Source organism: Halichoeres trimaculatus, unplaced genomic scaffold (genome assembly GCF_033239565.1).
Source record: "Halichoeres trimaculatus isolate MK-OKI-2021-1 unplaced genomic scaffold, fHalTri1.1 fHalTri1_scaffold_9, whole genome shotgun sequence".
NCBI lineage: Eukaryota > Metazoa > Chordata > Actinopteri > Labriformes > Labridae > Halichoeres > Halichoeres trimaculatus.
In genome coordinates, this window is record NW_027437188.1 from 10,804,518 (window position 1) to 10,830,343 (window position 25,826).

A 25,826-nucleotide genomic window follows, 5' to 3' on the forward strand; every position below is an offset into this window, starting at 1 on the left:
ACACATAAGAAAAACATGCTGCAAATACACTGCAGCACAGCACAACACAACAGAAGTGTTTCCAGGGGACACCTGAAAGTGATGCACATCTCCCAACACACTTGTTGCCGGAGATTTTCAGTCAAAGCTGAATGTTTGTAGTCTCAACATTCAAAATAGTGCATTTTTGTTGTTGCTGTGTGGTTATTGTTAATAGTTATGTTGATGTCTATAATTGTAGCTTGTTTTTTATGCACTGAAGGAGATAACATGTGATCGTACATAAGTCTTTTAAAGACAGAATGACAGCTCTTTCAACCTTCTCCTATACTACTGTTGTGTGGTGTAGGAGAGATATAACATGCTGAATGGACTGAAACTGAATCTCTTGTGAGGAAGTTATGTATCTTTATTTGTTCAGTGACAAAAGTTGATATTCTCCTGGTTTCTGTCAAACCCTTAAAGCAAAGAGAAACCAACAGAAACTGTGTGAATCAGAGTTTTTATTAAATATTTGATTCTTGCAAGAAAGATCCTTTAGGTTCCAGGAGGTTTTGTGGGTGACTGACCTTCCTTCCTCAAGCTACATGGATAAAAAATTAAGGCTTATTCAATCAAAATACACAATCTACACAATCTACACATTATTATTTAAGTACAAAAATATTGGACATTCTCTGTAAGAAAAAAAAATAAAGATAAAAACATTTAACTGCAGGAATACAACACTGATGTATCAAGTATTAAAGTTTACCGTCATTCTGCAGGACAGGGATCAGTGTACTCTATCTCAGCGTGGCAACCTGAAAAGAAAAGTGAACATTTTCACAGCAGAGTTATTATAAATAATCCACATTAACATTGGCTTAGCTTTAAATGGGAAAAGATTTCAAATCTGTCGGTCTCAAACTCCAGGCTCAACACTGTCTGCAGGACTGAGGTCATACCATGAGGGGGCTGCTAGCTGAGCTTCTGCTACTGACAACTTCTTTTAAACAATTGATCACCAGCGAGGATAAATAAGGTTTAGAATCATTTTGTTCCATGTAGCACTTTTATCTCACCTCAGAAGATAACCAAGTTCTTCAACAGTGCCGCACAGTGAAGACTAGAGGTGATTGTGTGACTTAAGAATTAAATGTCATTACTGTCTCTGGGTACCCGTTTTCTCCTTTGAATTTAATTGTCACAAATTTTATTATTAAATTCCCAAAATGCCATTTAATTAGAGTGTTATGAAGTAGAACCAGTGTTTATACCAGGCTGGTAAACAGCTGCAACAGCAATGTTCAAATACTCTACTACTTGGATGTAAACAAACACAGATGACAGAACTTAAGCTTGGGTTGCCTGTATTATGATCTAGAAGTCAGGGATGAAGACTGTGTCTGGTTTAACTGGCATTTAACCATTTGATCGGGGAGATGTATAACCAGCACAGGTCATTGACCTGCAAAGAGGACGGAAGCCGTGCTGATGTGGCCTCTGTGATCTTCAGATTGACTGGTCCCTCTGTTTCCTGCTTACTTTTCACAGCGATTGCAAATGTTTTATGGTAAACTGGAGCTAACATATTACAAGGAAGGACAGAGGACGCAACAGAGTGAGTGTGATACCATGTCAGGCAGCCCACGAAGGCTGCTATGAGCTATGTAAGGAAAAAGAGACGCACAAACCTGCAGCATAAGCCACAGTGCTGACCAGACTTGGACAACTATTAATCTGACTCACTTGGCTCGTAGAGGTCATAGATCTTGACGAAACCTGGCTTCAGGTTTTGAACTGGCATGTCTCTTATGAGATCAATGTGGCAGATGAGAAAGTTCTTCGGTAACTGCAGAAAGAAAAAAGAGATTTTAATAAAAGTCTGGAGAACAACTTATCACGTTTTAATTCTGCAGCTCCTCGTACCTTCTTCAGGTGCACCACAACAAGATCATTTTTGTGGTCAACACGATCCACCAAATGGTTTTGTTCGATCTGTGGGGAGACAACATTTTCGACAACTATTGTGATAACTTGACCCCTTGATGACTTTTGTGATGTCCCTGCCAAGTCTTGATACAACTGAAATAGACTTTTTTACCCTGCTATTTCCTACTGATTCATCTTCCACAAAGACCAAATATTGTATCAAATGCACTATGTCATGGTATATTGGTCTGAGGGTGAACTTCTCGTATCTATATAAAAAGTATAACTTTGTTATAACTGTTGAGTGCGCTGTATCCAAATTCAAATTCAAATAACATTCACCCCAATTAAAGATGTGATGAGGATCTCTTTGGCTTGGAGTCTCACGCACACTGTTGTGAAGATGTGAATTTTAACCAGGCACGTGTTTGTTTTGGGATTAAATGAAGATTTCTCTTGTTCAAGACAACTTTTTACTGGATACAAAGCCATAAGGTAAGATATCTATTTACAGATACATAGCGCTATGGTTTGAAACATAACAACAAGCAAACCTGTAAGTTTGTACCGGAGTTTAGTAGACACAGTTACTTAAAAAACGCCTTTTCAAAAGGGACTTTTTCAACTTTTTGTGGTAAATGAGACTTATATATAACAAAGGCAGGTTGATTATTTTGATTTTACATTTATTTATTTATATTACTTTTTTATTTCTAAGGCAAAATATTATTCATATTTATGTTTTGAGGTAAAAAAAAAAAAAAAAAGAGAGAGAATGCTGGGGAACTAAATGTTCAAATTAAGAAGATAAAATGATTGTGTTACGTTCTCTTTTGAAGACTTATCAACACCCATGAGTGAGGGGTTACTCATGGTATAAGTGGAAGGATCAGGGGTACACAAGATACACTGCTCCAAGACATGTCCTTAATGTGTAGCATTAGTGAATCCTGGTTAGCTACATCCTGCCAGTCATCTACCAAGCAGAGCTAACGTAACCTCACTCTTCATTTTACTGATAGACTCTCAAGTTTGAACAGACCACTGCAGAATAACTGCTGACTGTGGGCTGGTAAGAAATCGTTTTCAGCAGAGAAAAACACAGATCTATCCTCTCACTTCTAAACTTTGACAGTCAGTGTGGTGTTGTCCTGCACGACCCGACTGTGAAGCTAGGAAGTAGCCATTAGAAATAATCTACTTGGCACTGATAATCTCATTTTAAAGTGTGGATTACCGTCAGGCATACATCTAGAAGGGAGAATTTTGCAAGATCACTCAAAATCTCCTTACAGTGCATTGCCTACACACTTCCAAAGCACAGAAGTCTGCAGGCAAAGACAGTTTAACTGTTAAAACATGCTGTAAATGTTTTGTATCGCATGCATAAGAAGCATTAATGAGCCTCTAAACAGCATTTAACCACAACGTCAAGGATGGCTGCTTAATTCATAATTATCTCATTTCATCTTGAACTTGATACAACATTCATTAACAGACATAACTCACCAAATCTAAAGACCATTGAGTCGGACGATATCCAGTGAGCAGTTTGATTTCCATGATCACCATGTTTGTATCAATCTCATATCCTCGGTGTCTGTGATTGAGACCAGATGAGACTTGTTTTCTCTTGTTTCATAAATCAACAGCAAAGAGGTCACTTATCCAAGAACTGCAGCCCTCCTCTGATGTTACGTCTTCATGATTATTACTTACAGTGACTTCAGCTGCAGATCAAATCTTTGGGGCAAACCTATGCATACCCCATCAGATTCAGTCTCCATGTAGACAGTGGAGTCTCGAGGAATAATTGGGATGTTATAGTGAAGAGAAATCTGGAAGTAAAGTGGGAAGGTTTTAATTCCTATCACAAGTTCTGACAATGTTTAAATTGAAAGGGAGAACCAATACAAGCTTATTTTTAGTTATTTTAAGAGAACAACATAACAGTAACAGAGACTCTGCAAATTGTATAGTCATTTACCATAAAGAGACGGATCCCTTTTGGACCTAAAGAAAGCCAATAACTGGCTCTAATGAAACCCACCAGTCTCCATGGAGCAAAAACAGTCATTTTTCATTCATACAAACTTAAGTCCCTCATTAAAAAATAAATATGACTTAAACAAAAAAAATTGTCTGGCTAAGGCAAAGAAATACCAGAAGGTCCAGTGTTTGTTTTTGTAAATAGTCTGGTGGTTTTTGTTAAGGGAGAAAGTCACAGCCAAGGGGTAACATCCGGTAAGTAAAAATGAAGCCTATGCGGAGGTGCGAAAAGTCGCTGTTCGTCGAAAATCCGCTTGCGGTTGGCTGCAGAAAGACCAGAAGTCATGTAAACACCCAGCAATAAATCAGACTTTTATGGCATTAAAAAAACATACTTACAGCCTGGTTCAAAAAACAGCTTGGGTCCAAAAACTCTGATTTCACTATCAGCACACACTGTACGGTGAGTGAATTTTTTTCTAACTCTAAGGTCAAGAAGTGATTAGTATTGTTTGATTGTCCAATCAGAGGCACAGCTCAGGTCACGAGACCGCCGGGGGCCCTGTAGCTGCTTGAAGAAAAACTCACAGCCTGTGTCGTAGCAAATGTGGCTGCGTCTGCGGATTGGCTTCATTTCACGGTTTCAAGATCAGACAGGTGGCGTCACGGATGCTTCGTCCATGTTTTATACAATCTATGGTCACAGCGGTTTTGGTGTTTTGATCGCTCTAAGAATGTAACTTACTCCCCTGTATAAGCTCTATTCATAGAGATCCGTAAAGGTTTTCAAACAGAAAATCTGAGTTTGCCATTGTAGAAGACTGGCACCTTAGTTTATCAGGCCGCAAATGGAGCCCTGTTTTTGTGACTACTACTTGGTGTATTGTACCTTTCAGTGATTTAAATCCCAAAACCTGTATGACTGAGCCAAAAGGTAATCTGATTGGATTTTTGTTTTTCGGATTGGATTAAATTTCGACAATGGGTTGTTTAAAAGAGAAAGAAGGTTTTAGAAATCGGATTAGATCACATAATCAATCCTAGTTTTGATCTGAATCAAAACTTCAGTTTGTGTTGTTCAAAACTTTTCAGCAGGATTTGGATCACTTGCTAATCCAAAAACAAGATTATCCTGATCCCTACAGAGAGCAAGATTTCAAGGTGATGCCAGAAGGAAAATGTAGTAAAACTCCGTGGGCATTGAGCTGTGACTCAATGCCCATGGATGCTGAGTGTTTCTGCTGTCATGAGTGGAACTTGGTTACAGACACTCTTCAGGATTTGTCTGAGGACACTGCTAGCTCTCAAGCCGTCTGTATAACTCATCACACAGATTTCCCTGCTCTTCTGAATTCTGGAGTGTCCTGTAACAGCAACAACAACAACAACATCAGTCGTGGCAGCAGTAACACTCAGCATCTTGATGTCCAGTGTCCGTGGATGTTTCCTCTGTATTCCTTTCAGTCTCCATCTGTAGCAGCTCCTCTTCTGTGTGCTCCGGTTCATACAGGTATCCTTTTGGTTCCAAAGTGAATGGAACTTCATCGTTGCTGTCATAGTCACTCATTTTGAATTTCCTACGCTGCCTCACAATCCTTAGAGTACAAACAAAAGAACTACGATACTTGATCAAACTTACACGAGGCTACAACCAGGGCCTGAAGCATAGCTTGTTTACATTCCCTACAGCTGAAAGGAGGAGGGGGGACGGAGCGCACTAGCGCTGTGCGGAAGGACACATGACCAGTTAGTCAGGTCCAGATAAATGTTTATATTTCCGAAGACTTAATGCACTTAAAAAATATTTTATGTAGCGTACTCTCAAACTGTGGTATTACTTTTTGATTTTAGTTCTTGTAGGCAGAGAAAATAGCCTTTGAATTTGGTACCGTCTCTCCCTGTTAGCGTCTATTTCCTCGTCACCATCGATTACAGTCTGTGTCTTACTGAGGGAGAGGAGACACCTTTCTACTGTATCTAATGTCCTTAGTGGTCACATAGAGCTCATACAACCCCACTTCAAAAAAACTGAACTATCCCTTTAACTTAACTTTTCTCGTGTTCCATTGGCAGATTTTTTTCTACTTGTTACAAGCAATTCAAATCTCACTTTTGTCTTTAAATAACTTGAAACAAGACATTTTTTTGGACTGGTCAGGTGAGTTTGGCTCATGTTAAGTCTAAAAAGACGTTTTCTAATGAAGACTAGACAAAATCACTTGATAAGATTTTAGTTACTCCCAGTGTGTGCATTATTTTTATTTGTTTTCGCCATGCCTCCATGCTATAACTCCTGGCCTGTCCAAATGGGGGCACACAACACCTTAAGAATCACAGACACGCAGGGCAACATTCTTCACTGACCTGCACTGTCGCACATGCAGCTCCCTTCACCTCCAAGCTGTACTTTCCTGTCGTGTCCTTCAGTGCCTCTTCCTGGTAGAGCAGTCTGTTGTTTGGGTTCACATCAAACGTATGATGGCCGCTGGGAGACTGGACCGTCACTGTGCTGGAGCCTTCATGACTGAATACTTTGGTGGAGTAGAGAGCCAGTGCCTGTAGAGCCACCACTGTGTCCTTTAAAACAGGCACACACACACACACACACCAACACACACATTGGTAAATTAGTATTGTTGGTTTAACTGGTTTGACTTCAGTCAAATACTTATGAGCAGTCATCGTGAGCTCATTTGACCAGAAAAGGCAAAAAGAAATCTGAGGAAATGAGCTTTAATCTTTACAATACTAAAATTTCATTTAGCAGACGCTTTTGTCCAAAGCGATCTACAACATAGTCTAGTCTCACATGATAACCAACGATTGCAAAGTCACAATACCAGCCTAGCCTTTTGGGAGCCAATCAGAAGGAATACTGAAGTCTTCCTGATTGTTTGTGACATACCTGCATGGAGCTGAAGCCCCCGTACTCGTTCTGCTGCCCTGTTAGCCATTTGACGATGCGAGCGGAGTATCCCAGGTCTTCAGCAGTGGGAGAAGCGCTGAGTTTGGCTAGCAGCACATAAGAGCTGATCTCCACAGACAGAGAGGTGACCTCCTCTTTCTGAGACCAGTGGAGGGTGCCCTCTTTACGCAGCAATAAATACAATCCTGATTAGCATCTGAGGTAAGACTGATTTTAGAGGCCATGTTATGAAGATAATGAAGGAGAAAAGAGCACACCAGGGTTTGGAGCTGTTTGCTGTGGACCGGTCTAGTGTATTGATGTTGCATGAAAGCTACATTTGACCTTTTAAATTCCAAGTCAACAACCTTTATGACCCTCATTATTCCCAACACTGGTGTAATCGTAAAGAAAAGTGATAAGTTTTGTCATGCTCACCTTGCTGTACGGCAACTGTGTCAAGGCTCTGGAAGAGGAGAGCTCTGGTCTCCATGTCTCCTGCCAGAGTGAAGACATATGCCAGCAGAGCTGTGGTGTAGGTGTTCCTCATGCTACTGATGGACTCCTTCAGGCACGACAAGCTTCTTTGTGCAACAGGATCCTGTGAACAATAAGATAGACCACTTAACAGATATTTCATCATCTCTAAGTTTAAAAACTTTTGCATAAGATAATAACACAAACCTGCGTACATAAAACCAGTGTGTTTCTATATGAATGAGCCCATGGATTGCAAATTTCACTCATTATAGCGAATCTGTCAGATTCAATTTGTTACTGTTGCAAATGAATAAATAACACATCTTCAACTTTTTATCTTACTTTTCTTTGTTCAGACATCTTTTCTCAAGATCAGAGTATTGAGGTCAGGTGTTGATCTGTCGCTATACGTTAAGTGAATAACTGTTGTGCAAAAACTAAACTTTCAAACTCTCAAATCTCATATACTGTAGTTCAGTGAAAAATGTAAAAGGATTAACAAAACGTGTGTTTTTACTCACAGTTAATGACATGTTCATCTCTAGAAAGGTAGCGATGATGTAAGCACTAAGGGTCACTTCGTCAGAAACACCACCCTGTGAGGACAAAGACCCAGGAGGCGTTAAACTCTCAACAATGTTCAAAACTAAGGACTGCATAGAATATTAAACCACCTATAAAAGAGTAACAACACACTGGGTAAATCTTTGAATTACCTTCATTTCATTGTTGGACAGTTTTCCTGACAGTTCAAAACAGCCATTTCTTTGTTGTGTACTCTCCAGCCAGGTCTTAGACTTTTCAATGTTTGCTGAGTTAATGAAGATGAACGAGCTGGCTTTAGCAAAGGACCTCAGCACGAAAGCAGTCAACCTGTGGATGATTGAGCGCAGAACTTTTCCGTAAAGATGTGCATTTTTCTGCAATCATAATGATGCACAGGTGCCATAGTTATTCCTCCTGTCATGACCCCATACCCAAAAAGCACCAGGAACTTTACAAAACATTTGTCAAAGGAATACCAGCCAAGACAGAGCAGACACAAGTCAAGTCACGCCATGGAGCAAAAAACACACCGTGCTTTGTGATAACTCCACTGAGTTGATGTTAAGCTTGATTTAATATGTTAATCAGTGCGTCTGCTTACAGAGAGACCTGCCTGACAGTCTGTCATGTTCTCACCAGGTGTTCCTTTCCCCATTTTCAAACTTGCTGTAAGCACCATCTATGTGCTTGTACTTCAGCTGCCTCTGGTAGCCTGTAGAAAGTTAAGACATTAGAAATGAGGGTTTTATTTATAAAGTACAACATTTTGTGATGTAATACAGACACAGAAGAAGCACTGGTATATTACAGGATGTGTTTATTCTGTCTGTATTATCAGTTAGTCCCTGATCATTTCCCAATATCAACCGAGCTAAGGTGCTCACAGGCAAACTTAGGTGTCTTCTTTTCTTCAGTATTGTATTTCCTGTGTTAAACCTTTGCTTCTTTGTACCTTGGATGGAAATATTGAACAATTTCCAGTTTATTCAGGCATAAGCTGATGCATTTTAATGCTATTCAACTTCAACAACTGGTAACCATAAGATGCAATAAAAAGGTAGATACAGTGGGATAAGAAACTAAATGAAATGTTGGATGATTATTTGATACCAATAGGATGTTATGATGCAGAACCATACCACACAGAAACCATAGACTACACAATTAACGGACGTCGTCCTCGTGACATCACTTGTCTGTGTGAGTTTCTAAAACAGAGTGTTGAAGCAGGAGCCCTTTTGGAAATGAGATGGGCCTATGGGGTGCCCACCTGTCATCAGGTGAGCTTTGCTTCTGATTTGGCAAACACCAATCCTAATAACTTCTATAACAGAGCTCACCAACTGGGTCCAGGACCTGGATCCTTCGTCAGTAAATTACAAGGGGATTTTAAATTTGAGATGCTTATATTTTGTATTTTGCTTGTAAACTGATTACGGTATTGACTGAGCAAAGCTGGAAACGGAGACCAATTGCATTTGAGTTGAGCCATCTCATGTGACACTTCTCAGACAATGGAGTCCTCCAGTTTTTTCCACTTCTGCATTGCCTCATTTTTTACTGCACAAGCTTGTATGGTGATAAAAATCTAGTATTACATTCATGGCAGCCAGAGATGCATCATTTATATTCTTACCACTGTTCATGAAGTTTACAGCCTTCTCTAGGATGGCTGGGGTCAGCTGCTGTGTGTTCTTCAGGTACTCCAGAATGTAGATGTTTGAAGCCATGAGAGCCATGTTCTGCTCCCCACTTCCATGTGGTATCTTCAGCAGTCCATCAAAGTTCCTCAAGGCCCGGCCCAGGGTGTCACCTGAACAGAACAATCACTTTCAAAAACCTGAACCAAAAATAAATGAGCATTTCAATAGTTGGGGCAACACAAACACTTCCCCTGTTTGAGTTTTCCTTGCAGAGGAGTAAAATTTTTTTTTTTTTTTTTTTTTTTGAAGATGCATTTCTGCAGTTTCTTTAAGCACACTTTGGAAAACAAAAATATGTGGGGCTGTTTCACTTAGCAACAGGCAGCAGTGTATTAACCACTGTTTAAAGAGACAGGATTACAGTCAGTGGTGTAAAACTTCTTGAAATGTCCCACTCTTCAAAAGTTCCAAGTGAAGGCCAACAATGGACAGTAGGACTGGTCCTCAGATGTGAAAACATAACTATGAAGAGCTCCACCTACTGTCAACTGCAGGGCAAAACTAGCAAGTGCGAGATAAAACTTCAGTTTGGGACTCCAGTGAGAAAAACTGTCCATAACTCCCACAAACACGTCCAGAGGGGGCTCAGCTCAAAGAAACTACCTGAGAGAACCTAATGGTTTAGTCAAAGAGAAACACAAAGTGAAATAGCAAAAAAAAGAATAAACTTTTTTTTGTGTTTAATGTTACACTAAAATCTCTACTGGCCTCAAATTAAAAGCTCGAGACAGCAGGTTCAACACCACATCTATACATATCTGCAATTTGTAGATAATTGGTTGCATACACAGTCATAAATGACCCTTTAACACCAGGATCCAGTTTGTTCTTTTCTAAGAGGACGGTTGGTGACTTACCCAGAACAGACAGCGTAGCTCGAGCAGAGCCAGAGATCACATTCTCTGGTAACTGTAGCTCCACCTCTTGTGTGAGAGCCCCTCCTGGGAACAGAATCAGAGAAATAAATGCAGGTTTGAAAGCTGCTATAGAAGAAGTCTGTTGATGCAGAGGTCACTAAAAAAAGAGTGTGGGGTACTTTTAACTGTTGCTTGGCATAATCATGTAAAGACTAAGGAGCTAGTTCAGTCTAATAATGTAATCTTGAGAATTTACTTTGAATTTCCTCTAATTTGCAATGAGGGCAGCACCAAAAAAAAGAAATGGTTTGTGAGACCAGAGGCCAGATGTTTGTGAGGTCTCAAGGTAAAATGAAAGAGAGGCAGGCTGCAGGAAAGCAGAACAGTTTACTAAAATCTAAACATCATTGCACAAAAGATATATAAAGTCAAAACAAAACCAGCTTTCAAGCTAGAAATAAAAAAGTGTGGTCTGATTAGCACTGACCATTCGGACAGAGCAGCCAGTTGTAGGTTTTTGTCTGCTCTATTCCCTCAGCCTGAAAGAAAAGGAAGGAAAGAGAACTCACAGCAACGTTTTTGGTTTATTGATGATCAAACTTCAGGCTTTCAGTTAAGTGTTTCATACGTGATTAAATGAACTCACCTTAACTATGAGGGATCGTGTGACCACATCCATGCGACCTCTCTCTGGCACATTCACAGTCTTATTGTCACATGACGCTTGGGATGCCACGGCCTCAGCAGACACCGTCACATTCACAACCCCTAGAGGCAAAAACAAAAACTGTGTATTCCCAGCATGTACTCTTCTTTCCACATGTATGAAACTGGTGCCTCTGGATCCACAAGTAAAGGCATAAAGTCTCTCAGAAGGACGTACTGGTAGAAACCTGATTGAAACTATCTGGAGCCATAGGGGCCTAATTTTGTTAGATAACCATTTAATATGTTATATTTGACCAAATGTTTTTCAGTATTGAGCAAAATGATTGTGATTATCATTTTGGCCATACCCCAGCACAAATGTTATGATGAAACTACTGCATATGTATTAAGGGCAAACTGTGAGGAAACCTAAACCTAAAATCTAAAATCTAATCTTAAAACAATGTGAACTATGTTTTTGTGTTTTTGTTTTTTAGTTATGATTATAGATTGTGGATCATCTACAAATCTTTAATATTGTTGGTATAACTCTGACACAACATCAAATCTGTGGTTCTTACCCAAGACTGAGGGGGACATGGTCCAGCTGAAAGTTTGTTGATCATTGGCACAAAGACAGGATGTGTACTGTTCACCAGAGAGAGGGGTGAGGGTGTAGTCCAGGGAGTGAGCAGGTGTAACAGTGACCTGTGAATGACCGATTTTTACCTGGTCATATACAACAAGCTTCACACAAATGCAGCTCAGGTCTGAAAAGCTGCTTTTTTTGTCAGTTCACTGCCCAAAATCACACTTCTCCATCAGCCTTGTCAGTGTCTTTCTAGTCTTTTTTTTTCATCCATTCTCTATAAGTTAGGAAACCTTTGCTTTTACCACCAAGTTTGCAACCTGTGGATAACAGAGCTCCTGAAAACTGGTGCATGATGAGCCAGGGCAGCGTTGGTGAGCCTGAGCCCCTGACATGATGTAATACCAATCAGTATTGGGGAAAAAAACTGAAGCAGTTAGCAAGAACCTGTTTCAGGGTATATGCTAAAATCCTGGAATTGATTTTAAAACCCTTTCAAGACTTTTTAAAAAACCTTTCAAAAAGTTTAAAGACTTAATCACGACTTTCAGTTTTAGTTTGCATTTTTACAGAAATTAAGTAAGCTGAGCAGGAATAAAGCTTGAATGAATAAATAAAACTAAAACTAAAGGCAGGTTTATCAACCCTCCCACAACAAGTAACAGCAGGTATTCAAGGCCAACTTGCTAAAAAAAAAAAACAAAAAAAAAAAACAAGCTATTATTTCATCATTTTCGAAATTTAGGACATGGGCCTGAGATTGTGTGATTTGCTTTAATGTTGTATTTAATTTTAAACTAGTAGTGGTATTAATTTAAAGCTATAGTATATACCTCTGACAATCTTGGTTGTTATATCTTATTGTAACAAGAGTCTTTATGTATTTCTTTTATTTTTATTCTTTTTTATCTTTGTATTCTGACTCCGTCAATTTCTGCTGTCAACACAACAATTTACCAGTTTGGGAGCAATAAAGTATTTCTATTCTACTCTATTATATTCTATTTTATAACTTTATCAGCTGAATGTTTAACGTCCCAATCAGGGGACAGTCGCAAGGAGGAAAATAAATATGCATGGATATTTTTGGAGTCAAAGCTTGAATACCTATAAAATTTAACACCTCATAAAACCACAATAAAGACTTTTTAATACTTTTTAAGGGCCTTAATTTTCCCACAATTGATTTATCAACTTTTAACACTTTTTAAGACCTGCAAACACCCTGTGTTTGTCTTTAAAATTTGTCACAGCTTTTTTTTTTCCAGAAAGTCAAGTTAAGTGTTCATTTAGCTTACAGTTATAACCACAAGTTAAGGCGACTCAGCCTGCAGCCTTACAAACAGAACCCGGGACAGATTTTTGTAGAGAAACAGGTTTTTCACTGAGGACACTATGGAGAAAACCACTGCTGTCCAAAGGTAAACATTGCTGCATGTTTAAAAAGTTTGTAAAAAAGCACCTAGATGTTTCACAGCACCACTAACAACATATTCAGTGGATGGGTGGAACCAGAGTGAAGTTGTTTGGAAAGAACACGCAAAACTTTGTGTGGAGAAAAAAGGCACAACACATCAAAAACAAAATCTCATCCCAACTGTGAAGTTCGGTGTACTGATTCTTGCTTCTGTCACAGTAATTGTAAAAGCACTGATTACCATCATACAACTGGACAGGTAGTTGAAGACAGTGGCCTTCAGAGCAAACTGCTCTCCTCTGATGGTAGAGTAAGGCAGGTGGAGCTTGAGGAAAAAAGGCTGGTAGACTGTGAGCATCTTGTGGGGAGCCAAGCCGAAACCCTGAGGGGACAAACAGAAGGCCTCCGTCTCCCAGGTAGTGATGGTGTCTGGGACAGTCAAGGACAAATCTGTTGATCCAGACTCTCTGGATGGTAGAGACAGGACGACAAACTTTTTTGAGTTAGAATAACCCATAGAGACCTGAATCCCACTGAAAATCACTTCAATGTGATCAAGAAGATGCCCCCCCAACAGCAATGTAAGACACTTATGGAGAGTAGGCACCAACATATGATTCCACCTATCGGCCAAGTATTGTTTTCTAAACTCTTCTAGACTTGAAACATTGTTATTGTAGTTTTTAGAAATGAATATCAACTTGTTTTCTTTGTACTATTTGAGGTCTCACAACACTGCATATTACGGATGTCCCAACCCATAGTATAGGATAGGGACGATTTTTGCATTTTTCAAAGTAAAGGTGATCTGGAATTCTAGCCAATCCTCTCAACCGATCCTTCTCGTTAGCCATCAGAAAGCCAAAATTGCCGCCGACGCCTACGTGCCAGTGAAACAAAGCGCTATAAGTGCACCCAACCTCAAACAGTTGATGAGAGTATGATAAAATACGGTACAGTGCTGTAGAACAGCAGCCATATTTAGCTTTATCATAGAACACACGTGCACCACCAGGGGCCTGTACTACGAAGCTGGATTAAGTCATCCAGGATAACTCTGCGACAACTCGCTGAACTTCACCGGATCTCCGTCATCCAGATCTGCTGTTCTACGAGGCTCGTTATCAGCTCGATAAGTGAATCCGGCTGGGATCTGTGCGCGCACACATAAAATGGGCGTGGTTAGCGGCCCTGGAGCATTTTCCACAATGGAGAAGAGAGCAGCCTACGTTACGACGGAGGAGCGGCAAATAATCCTGTAAAATATACAAGGAGTACCGCAATATTATCCAGGCCAAGAGCAACACGACCGCGGCCACGAGAAGCCGGAGGGATTGCTGGCATAAAATCACCGACTCTGTGAATGCGTAAATTTCCAAAATGCTGATATTAATAGACCTATCTCATCATGTGACGACACGGGCAGTTAGGTCCTTATTCATTCATGTTGTCAGTCACTGTGTGTCTGATCAGCATCATATCCGACATCATAATTAGAAAGAGTCCACTTTCCTACAAATCTCTTGCTCATTATTGGCAATTTGTGTTGCAGATGCAATAGCAGTTGGGAAAAAAGGACGTGGGAGCAAATAAAAAATAAATTTGAGACCATCCTTCAAAGTGGTCAGTATGAAAGATTCCATTTGCACACATTTCTACTTTTCCCTGACAATGTCTCAGTTATGATGATCAGTAAGATATTGTTTGTTCACAGCCCATAAGAAAAAATGTTGGGCCAAAAAGACAGGGGGTGGTCCCGCGCCGAAGGACTTCACTCCGGCTGAGCAAATTGGTGACTGTGCGGTCTTTTATGCCCGCCTGAGAGAACCGATTGGTCAGCGGGCTCTTATCATGGAACTTAACCTGCTCCTGACCAGGTTTGGCGTTCAGCATCAGTTACCGGGGCAACATGTCTGGATAAAAAGTAGTGCTGCACGATTTGGGAAAAAGGTGCGATTTGCAATTAGGTGGACAATATTGCGATTGCGATTGTGCTTGCGACTTACTAAAAAAAGTAGTGTCATGATGAGTCTACAGACTTGCTTGGTTATCATGGAGGAAAATTGGAATTGCATGTGCTGACATTGCGATTGCGATTGTGATAATCGTGCAGCCCCAATAAAAAGAGAGCCACATTCGTAGTGCGGAAAACTTTAAACTTATCCAGGAAGTTATCTCTCTAAGAGCTAATCCAGCTTTGCAGTACAGGCCCCAGAAGTTTGTCTGGTGTTTCTGCTGAGCCTCGCAGCACACCAGATTGATCCCTTGCCATTGATGGTTCAGGTCAGTTAAAGTTATAATCCAGTTTGTAGCAAAACAAATATTCCCATGAAAGAGGAAAAACATGAGATAGTCCCATTGGTGTCTAATACTTAGATTTGAAGTCTCTCACTGTCTACCAAGAGATGCGTTCAGGGTAGCCTCTGATTTTAGCATGCTGTATTACATGTTTACAAGTTGTCCACCGTTTAGGGTTTGCTGAAAGCCTTAAGAAGCATAGATTACTTTTTAACAACATTAAACGAGCAAATCTGTCATTTTCTGCAAATGTTCTGGGAAGACATGGAATTCAAAGCGATGTTGATGAAAGTTTTTCTTCTTCTGCAGCATGTTTAGACATGTTTCCAGCTTTGTATGTGATACATTCAGGTACCCTCGAAAATTTAAAAATCTGAAAATTACCCCAGTGTTTTCAGTTTTTGGATTGGACGAAATGGCTTGTAAATGGCGGTCATTTAAAAATAAGTGGTATTTTGATCCCGCCGACGGGATTTTGGGATCCAGAGGGTTTTACCTTCAAAACTAGCTGGACTAAGTTGAATGGACTTAATAAGCTTTAACTATTATTTTTTACTACAAAACAAAAAGACTGTGCTGCTTCAGTTTGTCACTTCGTCAGCAGAGATTATCTCCAAACCCAAAAATCGAATCGGGACTCGGTATCGGCAGGGGGCAAAAAATGCTGATCAGGACATCCCTACTGCATATCTGTGATACTTTGACCATTTGTCTGAATAGACTAATTCTCTTCAAGAGCCAGGTGCTCCTGCAAACATACATTTTACTACAGAGTTCAGCTTTCCAGCTTTCCTCCTGCCCCAAAGAACACAGGAAATAAAACACGTCACTGTGTCAGTTAAATCCAGTAAAATAACACCCCTACACATCAGAATCAATCTGTAAAAAATTTGTCATACTCCTATGAGGGCGATCCTTTAAAATTCACTTTCTATTATTTGAACTACTGTAAAGGCATCCTCTTTGGTACATCTTCCTTTGTACTCCATAAACTGCAGAACAGCCAGAACTCTGCTGCACACCTCCTCACATGCACCTGCTCCCTTGACCACATCACCCCTGTGCTCCAACATCTTCATCGGCTTCCCATCCCCTACTGCATACAGTTTAAAATTCTCCTGCTCACCCACAAAACCCCTTCCTATCTCACTGGTCTCCTCCACCATCACATTTCTTCCCCTAACCTCCTTCCTTACACGCCAACCTCCTGTCTCCACCTTGTAGAACCAAGCAACGAACCTGGGGAGACAGAACGTTCCCCATCGCCGCCCCCACCCTCTGGAACTCACTCCCCACTTCTATTCAAAACTGCTCTGACTCCTCAACATTCAAATCTCTGTTAAAACACAACTTTTTAAGTTAGCTTTTAAAGTGTCATTGTACTTTTGTTTTGTTTTGTTTTGACTTGTTTTACTTGCTTGTATTGATTTCAATAACCTTAAAGTTAAAGCCTTGGAGTTCTTGTAAAGGGCTACAGAACAAATAAATAAATAAATAAATAAATAATAATAATAATAATAATAATAATAATAATAATAATAACTATTATCATAATTAATATTATAAGTAATTGTTTTTTATATAATAAAACACTCACGAAAGGCTTGCGTGTATAAAAACATGTGCAAACTTGATAGCCCATGCAAAGCGATTTACTAACTGGATGCATCAAGGATTGCACCTGTTAAATGAGCAGAATAGCACATTCAAACCACTTGGCCATGAATATGCAGAATATATGCAGATCATCTGAATATGCAAAATCTTGGGAGAAAGAGATTCAAATGAAGTCGTTTAGCACCTGCACAGTGATTTATCAAACCTGAAACAGTTAGCTGCCACTGTTTTATGTCCATATTCAGCACTTTTGAAAAACAAACAGCTTCGGTCACAAATGAGGGAGGGAGAAGATCTTTTGTGTGTTTATCAACATATTTGAACTGTCAGACCTAAAAATAGTGGAGACATATGGTGTGTCCAACAATGTTGTTTTTGTGCTGCTGGATGATGGAAACAACGACCGCGACATGCAAGAAAACGTTAATTCTGCAGGACTGTAGACGTGCTTATCTCAATCAAAGCCATTTCTCATGAGACATTTCAGGTTTGCTTTTTTATGCAATTAAACCAGAACAAAAACCACCATGAATGAACTTAAATATTGAATATTAATATTCTTTGATTTTTTTTCCCTCAAAACAAATTGTTTCACTGGGGCTTTGTGTCTTTGCCACCCGCGCTGGTCTCCACCTATGTGTAGGGGATGAACCTCACTCTTTATTTGTCAGCATGTTCAAGGACCACTGCCACTGAATGACCTCTTGACTGTTGCCAGGGCATTGACGGTCATTTTCCACCACCACCACCCCACCCCCCGACACGGCACTGACCTACTGCTTCATGTGGCCTGGGTGTCACAGTTAAGTGCACGCGCCACACTGGACACAGCTCTCACCGCCTATACCATAGCCTGTAGCCTGATTTCTCCAACTCCGTGGATTCAAACTTCATTTTTCCTTTACAGCCACTCTGCTCTTCCAAACTCTCCATGGCGTCAGCAAGTGGCATGCGCTCAATCCTCACTTAAAAAGGGCAGTTTGCACCTGTGATAAATTGCGCATACGGTCTTAGTAGATCACTTGCAACATGCCCACAAATAGCACATGCTAGTTTTTTAGTTTGTACACGCAATGTTGCGCTAGTTATGTGTGATCTTGATGGATCAGGACCTAAGTTGTCTTTGAAAAGAGGCTGTAACAAGAACTCACCCAACTTCAATGATGTTCCATATCCACGTCTCTGGAAAGAAAGTGCGAGCCCTGAACCCTGGAAGCGATCTACCAACAGTCGCATCAGTTTTATCAGTCAAGCTGATCCTCAAAGCACCTGAGGAGACAAATCATTAAACACGAATCACAGGAATAACTCAAACATCGTCAAAATGCTTTACTTAATTACACTCATGAAAAAGAAAATAACCCACTACCACATGTCGCCTCATCAAAGTACTTTTTCCCCTTGAAGTACAGGCACGATGGCAGCTTGGTGAACATATTTGTTACCACCTTTAGGCCCACTCTCTGGGTAAATAAACATTACACTGAGATGTTAGTGTATAGTGTACTTTAGTATCAATCCACAATATTTAGATGGGGCATTGACATTTGTGTATTGTACTGGTGTATTGTTTTGATGTTCGTCTGCTTTTGTATTCATTCGTCTAAAATTTGTACTTCATCAGCAACAAGGAAAAATAGAGAAATTACCTTAAAAACAGGAAAACTCCAACTTTTACTGCTGTCTCTTCTGTGTCTATGTTTAGATCTCTTGGGTGCCACTATTAAACATTTTTCTTCATCATAAACATAATAGCCTGTTTTGTCCGGCAACAAGTCAAAAATCTGAAAAGAAAATTAAGGGCTAGGGTTAGGGTTAAAAACATTTATTGAATTATTTAGTAATAATTTAAAGAGACCTTGTCAGTATCCAGAGTTTTCCCTGGCTCCTCAATGAGGACGCTCTGGTCAACAGCACTCACACCACACAGAGAGCCAGGATCAGCTGACACCTGCAGGGTGACTGTTTCTCCTGGAACAGCTGAAGGTGGAAAAAAACCCAAGGATACCTGGAAAAAAACATGCACACATACAAACTAACAAAAATTAGATGAAGCTCTGAGAAAGTGAAGACAGAATACCTGCAGCCAAGTGTCTGAATGGCCAATACTCCAATACAAGACTGAAGTGTTGAGTATAACACTTTAACCTAATCAGATCTATGCTTAACAGGCCCAAATAAACATTTACACATCTTTCATTCTGACCTTATTGCTGAAACATTTCTTGGTGGTGTATTTTTCACTGTCAGCAATCACAATCTCGTTTGGGAGGACTGTGTAGGCTATAAGCTGGAACTCAGGTGAAAAGTCCGAGGTCACTTTTAATGTGAAGGATATCTCACCTTCAGATACTGACATAGAAAAGAACACATGAATTATACAGATTATACAACCAACAGCCAAACAACTGAAATACATTTAAATGATCCCATCTTAGTTTGTTTTCCTGTTCTTGACCCTATTTTTCCACAAAGTTTCAGAAAATATTTTATATGCAGCTGAGAGCTAGCAAAAGGGTCCTCATTCGTACATTTCTAAAACCATCTTTACCCACCAGACTTGTGCACGTCAACCTTTTGATGTCCTTGCATAACAATGTTCCCTTTGGATAAGACCTGGAGGTATGAACAGAAATTTTTCTTAAGCTCAGATTTTTCTCTGAAATCAAAACAAATCTCAATATGCCTCAAATACAGCCCACAGTACAGTGTTGGGGTATCAGTCTATCATTCAGTGCAATAGTCTGACATCAGAATTGACCCTTTGCCTGCAAGAACCCCCAAAGTAGACTACATCTGGTTTACCAGTATCCCCTAGAGTCCAGAATTTACGATAAATCAGGTAACCTAAAGGACAAGAGTTGAGTTTCCCTGGCTGGATATTTATCTCAAAGGACTTGTGTGGAAAAAAACATGGCAATAAAACAAATGGGAGAAAGACTGCATCATAAGAGCAGGCACAGACAAAGCTGAGTACTCGGAGAACATTGTCACTGTCCCACAAACAAACTCAGACTGACTGGAAAATAACATTATACACTGAGATACAGTGCATCCAGAAAGTGCTCACAGAGGTTCACTTTTTCCACATTTTGCTGTATTACAGCTTTGTTCCATTATTGATAAAATACAATTTTGTCTCTGAAAACTCTACAAACAACACCTCACAATGACAACATGAGTAAAAAAAATGAAGATATCACATGTACAAACTTATTCACAGCCTCAGCTCAATTCTTTGTTGATGCACCTTTGACAGCAATTACAGCTGCTGCTGTATTTGAGCATAATGCCACAAGCTTGGCCACTTGATCGGATTCAAGTCTGGGCTCTGGCTGGAACACTGGTCAGAGACATTCATCGAGTGTCCTGAAGTCACTTCTTTGATATCCTGGCTGAATGCTTAGGGTCACAGTTCTGCCGAAAAAATGAAACATCGCCATAGTCTGAAGTCAAAAGTGCTTTGGAATAGGTTTTCATCCAGGACATCCCTGTATATCGATGCATTAATCTTTCCCTAAACCGGGACTACTCTCAGTTTCTGCCACTGAAAAACATCCCCACCACATGAAGCTTTGTAATTTTGTTGTACCTGTTGCAATGACAAAGTTCTCTTCTTTTCTTTCTAAGCTCCCACCACCATACTTCACTGTGGAGATGGTATTGGCCAAGTGATGAGCACTGCCTGGTTTCCTCCAAACATGATGCTTGGCATTAACGCCAAAGAGTTTGATCTTGGTATCATCAGACCAGAGATGAGACCTGGTTTTCCACTCTCATCTGAGAGTCCTTCTGGTGTCTTTTGGCAAACTCCAGACTGGCTGCCACGTGCCTTTCACTAAGGAATGGCTCCCATCTGGCCACTCTACCACACAGGCCTGATTGGTGGATTGCTCCAGAGATGTTTGTCCTTGTGTAAGGTTCTCCTCTCTCCACAGAGTACTACTGGAGCTCTAACAGAGTGACCAACAGATTCTTGGTCACCTCCCTGGTTAAGGCCCTTCTGCTCCAATCACTCAGTTTAGAGGGGCATCCAGCACTAGGAAGAGCCCTGGTGGTTCTGGACTTCTTCCACTTATGGATGATGGAGGTCACTGTGCCCATTGGGACCTTCAAAGCAGCAGAAATGTTTCTGGACCCTTCCCCAACTTTGTGGAGATCCTGTCTCAGAGGTCTATGGAAAATTCCTTTGACTTCATATCCGGTTTGTGCTTCAACACGTACTGTCACCTTTGGGACCTATACTGACAGGTCTGTGCCTTTCCAAATCATGTCCAATCAACTGAATTTACCACAGATGGACTCCAGTTAAACTGTAGGTAAAAATCTCCAGTATGATCAGTGGAAACAGGACGCACCTGAACTCAATTCTGAGCTTCATGGTAAAGGCAGTGAATATCCATGTACATGTAGTTTTTTTAGTTTTTTTTTCATATATATATATATATATATATATATATATATATATATATATATATATATATATATATATATATATATATATATATATATATAAATATATTTAACAGATTTGCATATATATATATATATATATATATATATATATATATATATATATATATATATATATATATATATATATATATATATATATATATATATATTTTTTTTTTTTTTTTTTTTTTTTTTTTTTTTTTTCTTCGTCATTTTGAGGTGTTGTGTGTATTTTTTTTATTATCATTTTGGAACAAGGCTATAACACAACAAAATGTCGAAAATTGTGGAGCACTGTGAATACTTTGTGAATGCACTGGGATATGTTTTCCCCTATTAACCTGATATTTGACCAAGCCAGTGCTCACCAGATACATCACTTCCACAGTAGCTCGGGTCTCTTCCACCAACGTGTAGGACACAGAAAAGTTCTCCTCTTTGTTACAGAAAAGTTGCTTTTCCTTTTTCTTAACCTTGAGAGAGCTGAATAATTTGGGTCTAGGATATGATGGCATGAGGAAGTCAAGCTTGTGTTCTGCTCTCTCAAAGTATGGAGCTTTTGAGTCACGATTCTGCTCTGGGCCTGGTTTGAGGGTAACCTGGATCATAAAGAAGCAGTAACATTAGTGATTGATGGCTCAAGATGGCAGAAGCCATCAGAAGAATATTTCAGCTACTTCTGGAAGCTGGTTTAATTCAGCAGTTAGTCCAAAAGACCCACATTAATGTCAACAGGCCTGTATTTTAAGGAAACTTAAAGAAAGGTTGTAGACCACAAGTGTATTACTGTGGCCCTCAGGTTTGAACACAATCATGACCATGTTGTTACAAATACCATAACTGATAACTTACCCTCAGCTGGATGTCGTCATGGTTGGTTGTATTTATTGTGAAAGTATCGATACCATGGCCGTCAGTTGTGAGGTTCTGTAGCAGAGGGAATGGCTGCAGTTTCTCTATCCTCAGATAGAGCGGCTTGTCAGGCACAGGTTCATTATTAGAGTTAACGGCCTTAACCTATGGGCAAAATGTTTGTGTCAGTCATGGGCTGCAGTTATTAGTACTGTTCGTGCTATAACCCTTCCTCAGTAAATGTCTTGACATTTTCTTACTTTTCCTTCCTTAGTTGATCCATTATCATAAAATCCAGGCATGTCAGTGAAGAGCAGCTTTCCAACATTAGACAGCTTTATATTTTTACCCCCTTTGCGAGAAACACCTGCAAGAAAAGTACTAATATTACAACATACGTCCTCACATAGGGGTTTTAAAAAATCCGAAGTCTGAAGCTCACCTATTCCCAACTCTTCTACTTCAACTTTAATTTCTAGTTCATCCTGCATTGCCTGTGGGTCCAGTTTTGTGAAAGTCGCCATCTTAACATTGAACACAGCACAGCCATTCCCCTTTGTCTACATATAACAAAGAAAAAGGTGTTGAACAGATGTGGGAAAAGACCTGTTGTTTCAACCCACTAAATCAACATTTGCCTTATCTTTTCTGACAAACCAAGTTACATCTTGATATCAGAATAAATTCAACATTTTCATTTACAGCAGTCTGAATAAATTCCTCTCTGTTTTTAATTTTTGCTTTGTCATTTTGGTTTGTAAATGGCTTATCCTGTTGTTCATACCATCGGACACAAACTTACACTCCAAACTATCAAACCTAAAGTCACTGAGGGCCTACAGCAGCTCTACAGAAATGTGGTTATGTTTCATATTTGGTTGATGCCAAAAGTAAGTTTCCAAGCCCTTAAAGAATGAGCAGAAATCCATGGTCATGGAAGAGATATCAAGGGTGAACAAAGAGCAGTATACTGTCAAGGCTGTGTCACAGGGTTCCCAAGGACGGTGCAAGGCATCCTCAACAGCTGGGCCAACCTGTGAAAGATGCCATGTAGCAGGAACACAGGGATGTTACAGATGGTGTGACAACCAAGTCCTGATGAAACTGTCCAAAGTCCTGGAAAGCTGCAGACAAGCTGCCAACAACGAGCCTGCAGCCAGGGACCACTCAGTCCAGTTCGTCAGGCCAGGGGAGGAAACAGGAGACACCAGACCATGAGACCACCCATGAGTGTCCTGTCTCTGGCAAGGGACTGGATCATCATGGTGGACATTGGCAAACAGCTGCAGTTCCCCCAAGAGCTCACCATCACATCACATCACTTCAGCCAGACATTGTGCTCTTGTCTCCTGCCGCCAAGTTTGCTGTTCTCGTTGGGCTTACAATCCATGGGAGGAGGGAATCCAAGCCAGGTATGAGTGCAAAACAGCCAAGGACTCAGTCCTAGCTGCTGAGTTTAGGGAGTCTGGCTGATCCACAACCATCTACACCTTGGAAGTAGGCTGTCGTGGCTTTGATGGCACATCAACGGCTCAGCTGCTTCAGGACGTTGGAACAACTGGGGCAAGGCAGCCAAGCCCTTCTAAGGCCCTTGCTAAGGAAGCAGATAAAGGAAGCCTCTGGCTATGGATGAGGAGGAGAGAAAAGTTGGGGGTTTGGGCAGTGAAATAGAGCAGATACAGACTACAGACAGGATGTCTGAGAGGGCGTAACCATCTATGTATGTATTTGATTCAATGCTGCTGTTAGAAGCCTTCGGTTCATGTTGGGTTTGGCGCCCCCTATGGACAAAGATGCATTCCTTATTTCCCCCTGCTTCTGTCAAAGTATCACAGGATACCTTTGCCGTACAAAAATGTAGAATACAAAGGTTGTTTTTTTTTACCTTGAGTGGTGGTCATGGACAAGAGAAAAAACTCTCAGTCTTATACCTTTTAAAGATACACTTATTTTAAACTCAATGTGCTTTATAAGCAGCTTCAAACCACTCATAAAAGCATCAACAACGTAAGACAGTTATATTCTAAGTTATATTTCTGTTTATGTGTCGTGTGAATCCACAGTTGTACCTGCTTAGTCTCTGTGTAGCATGGGGTATTAAGTTCAACATCTGGATTCAGGGGGCGGCACATCTTAAGTGCGACTTTGGCTTGCACAGGCTGAGCAAATGTGTATCTGATTGGATTGAAAGTTCAACAAAACAAAAGGTGTGTTATTAACAAGTTTAAATTTTTCAAATCACTCTATGCAACAGGAGGAAAATTTTACTTACCGCGCACAGACTTCCACTGGGATTTCATCCTGTCCAATGCTTATTTCATCAGATGCCATTACTATTACATCAAATCTTGACAAAACTGAGAAGGAGATGGTTGTTATCAGCCCTTCCTCGTCAGACACTTGTTCTCTTGTTTTGTGAGAGGAAAAGATGGAACCTACTTTCGGTTTTCACACTGAATTCGTGATATATTTTCCGTCCCCTGATCCAAACGTTGATTGTGTATGTTCCTACATGAGCCTCAGAGCTCAGAGAGAAAGACAGCTGCAGTATTTTCCCATCAGATGTGTAGTTCAGCCACTGACCAAGCAGATTACCTTGTGAATCCTGTCAGGTTTAAATAAAGAAAAGAGCCTGTATCCACAGTGTGTTGGCGCCACATAGTTTGAGAATCTGCCCATTGAGAAGATGAAAGAAATCTACAAATTTAGTCAAGGTTGGGTTGTGTTTTACCTTGATTTCAATACTGCTGTACTGTAAAAGAAAAGAAAACCATTAGGATTTTTAAGGAACTGATTTAACAGCCAACAAAATTAACAACCCTGAGAACATCCATCCGCCCCATCCATTGGGATTTCACAATGATGTCCAAATTAGAGCTCTCAAAGTCTTTGCATAAAAAGTCTGAGAACTCTGACTCAAAAATTCAGTGAGTTGGAGGTGCTGAAGCAAAAAGTGTGACAACCATACCCAGTCTCCCCTAAATGGAAAAAAGGAGCTGAATTCATGGACTGAATTAGCAAATACATTGTAAGACATTAACCTTGAGGATGTTGTCCTGACGCAAAACTAGAGCAGGAGCAGGTATATAAACAGACTGAGTCAGTAAAGCAAAGGTCAAAGAACACATTTGTGCAACTTTCAATTCGGTCTTGTCCTCTGAATAAGCTGCAGCAGGTTTTGACTCAGTAAGAAAGTAAACAGACTCACCAGACAGCTGAAAACTCACCTGCCGACCCATAGGTCTGAACATGGAGTCCAGGGAGACGACTCTGAAATGTACTGATGAGAAGGCAGAGACAATATTTTTCATGAATTCACATTTCAAATCCTAAAAGGCATCTTGCTATTGACATGGGCTGTTGTTTAGATATATGAGAATTATAAATAAATGAATTATAATAAATAAATAAATAAATATCTTGTGCAGTTCTCGAGCATTCTGGTCTTTATCATTCCTTAGGTCTATGTTTCCTCATGCTATGTGAAGTTGTTGCCAGGCAGACTTACACTATCAAACCGAAGCTTGACTTCATTTTTTTTCAGTTCTCTATCTACACTATACTGGCTGTTTGTGGA

At 40.1% G+C, this 25,826-nt stretch overlaps 1 protein-coding gene and 1 pseudogene across 1 annotated transcript in view; both read right to left on the minus strand.

The window, feature by feature from the left end:
- Positions 1–525: 525 nt before the first annotated feature.
- LOC141797827 (alpha-2-macroglobulin-P-like) overlaps positions 526–25,826 on the minus strand; it is a 32,657-nt gene continuing 7,356 nt past the window's right edge. Inside the window, 33 exon segments of the mRNA XM_074679511.1 lie at positions 526–562; positions 734–782; positions 1,711–1,813; positions 1,891–1,959; positions 3,403–3,493; positions 3,613–3,731; positions 6,247–6,459; positions 6,788–6,969; positions 7,226–7,388; positions 7,789–7,863; positions 7,984–8,140; positions 8,450–8,525; positions 9,450–9,626; positions 10,374–10,457; positions 10,861–10,912; positions 11,020–11,141; positions 11,603–11,729; positions 13,269–13,494; positions 18,094–18,274; positions 18,312–18,405; positions 18,592–18,726; positions 18,801–18,950; positions 19,149–19,294; positions 19,498–19,558; positions 21,766–21,996; positions 22,250–22,414; positions 22,510–22,616; positions 22,692–22,809; positions 24,319–24,424; positions 24,522–24,606; positions 24,689–24,854; positions 24,981–25,001; positions 25,477–25,529. Coding sequence (XP_074535612.1) covers positions 736–782; positions 1,711–1,813; positions 1,891–1,959; positions 3,403–3,493; positions 3,613–3,731; positions 6,247–6,459; positions 6,788–6,969; positions 7,226–7,388; positions 7,789–7,863; positions 7,984–8,140; positions 8,450–8,525; positions 9,450–9,626; positions 10,374–10,457; positions 10,861–10,912; positions 11,020–11,141; positions 11,603–11,729; positions 13,269–13,494; positions 18,094–18,274; positions 18,312–18,405; positions 18,592–18,726; positions 18,801–18,950; positions 19,149–19,294; positions 19,498–19,558; positions 21,766–21,996; positions 22,250–22,414; positions 22,510–22,616; positions 22,692–22,809; positions 24,319–24,424; positions 24,522–24,606; positions 24,689–24,854; positions 24,981–25,001; positions 25,477–25,529 — 3,902 coding nt within the window. The 3' untranslated portion in view covers positions 526–562; positions 734–735.
- LOC141797781 (uncharacterized) lies at positions 20,477–21,323 on the minus strand (annotated as a pseudogene).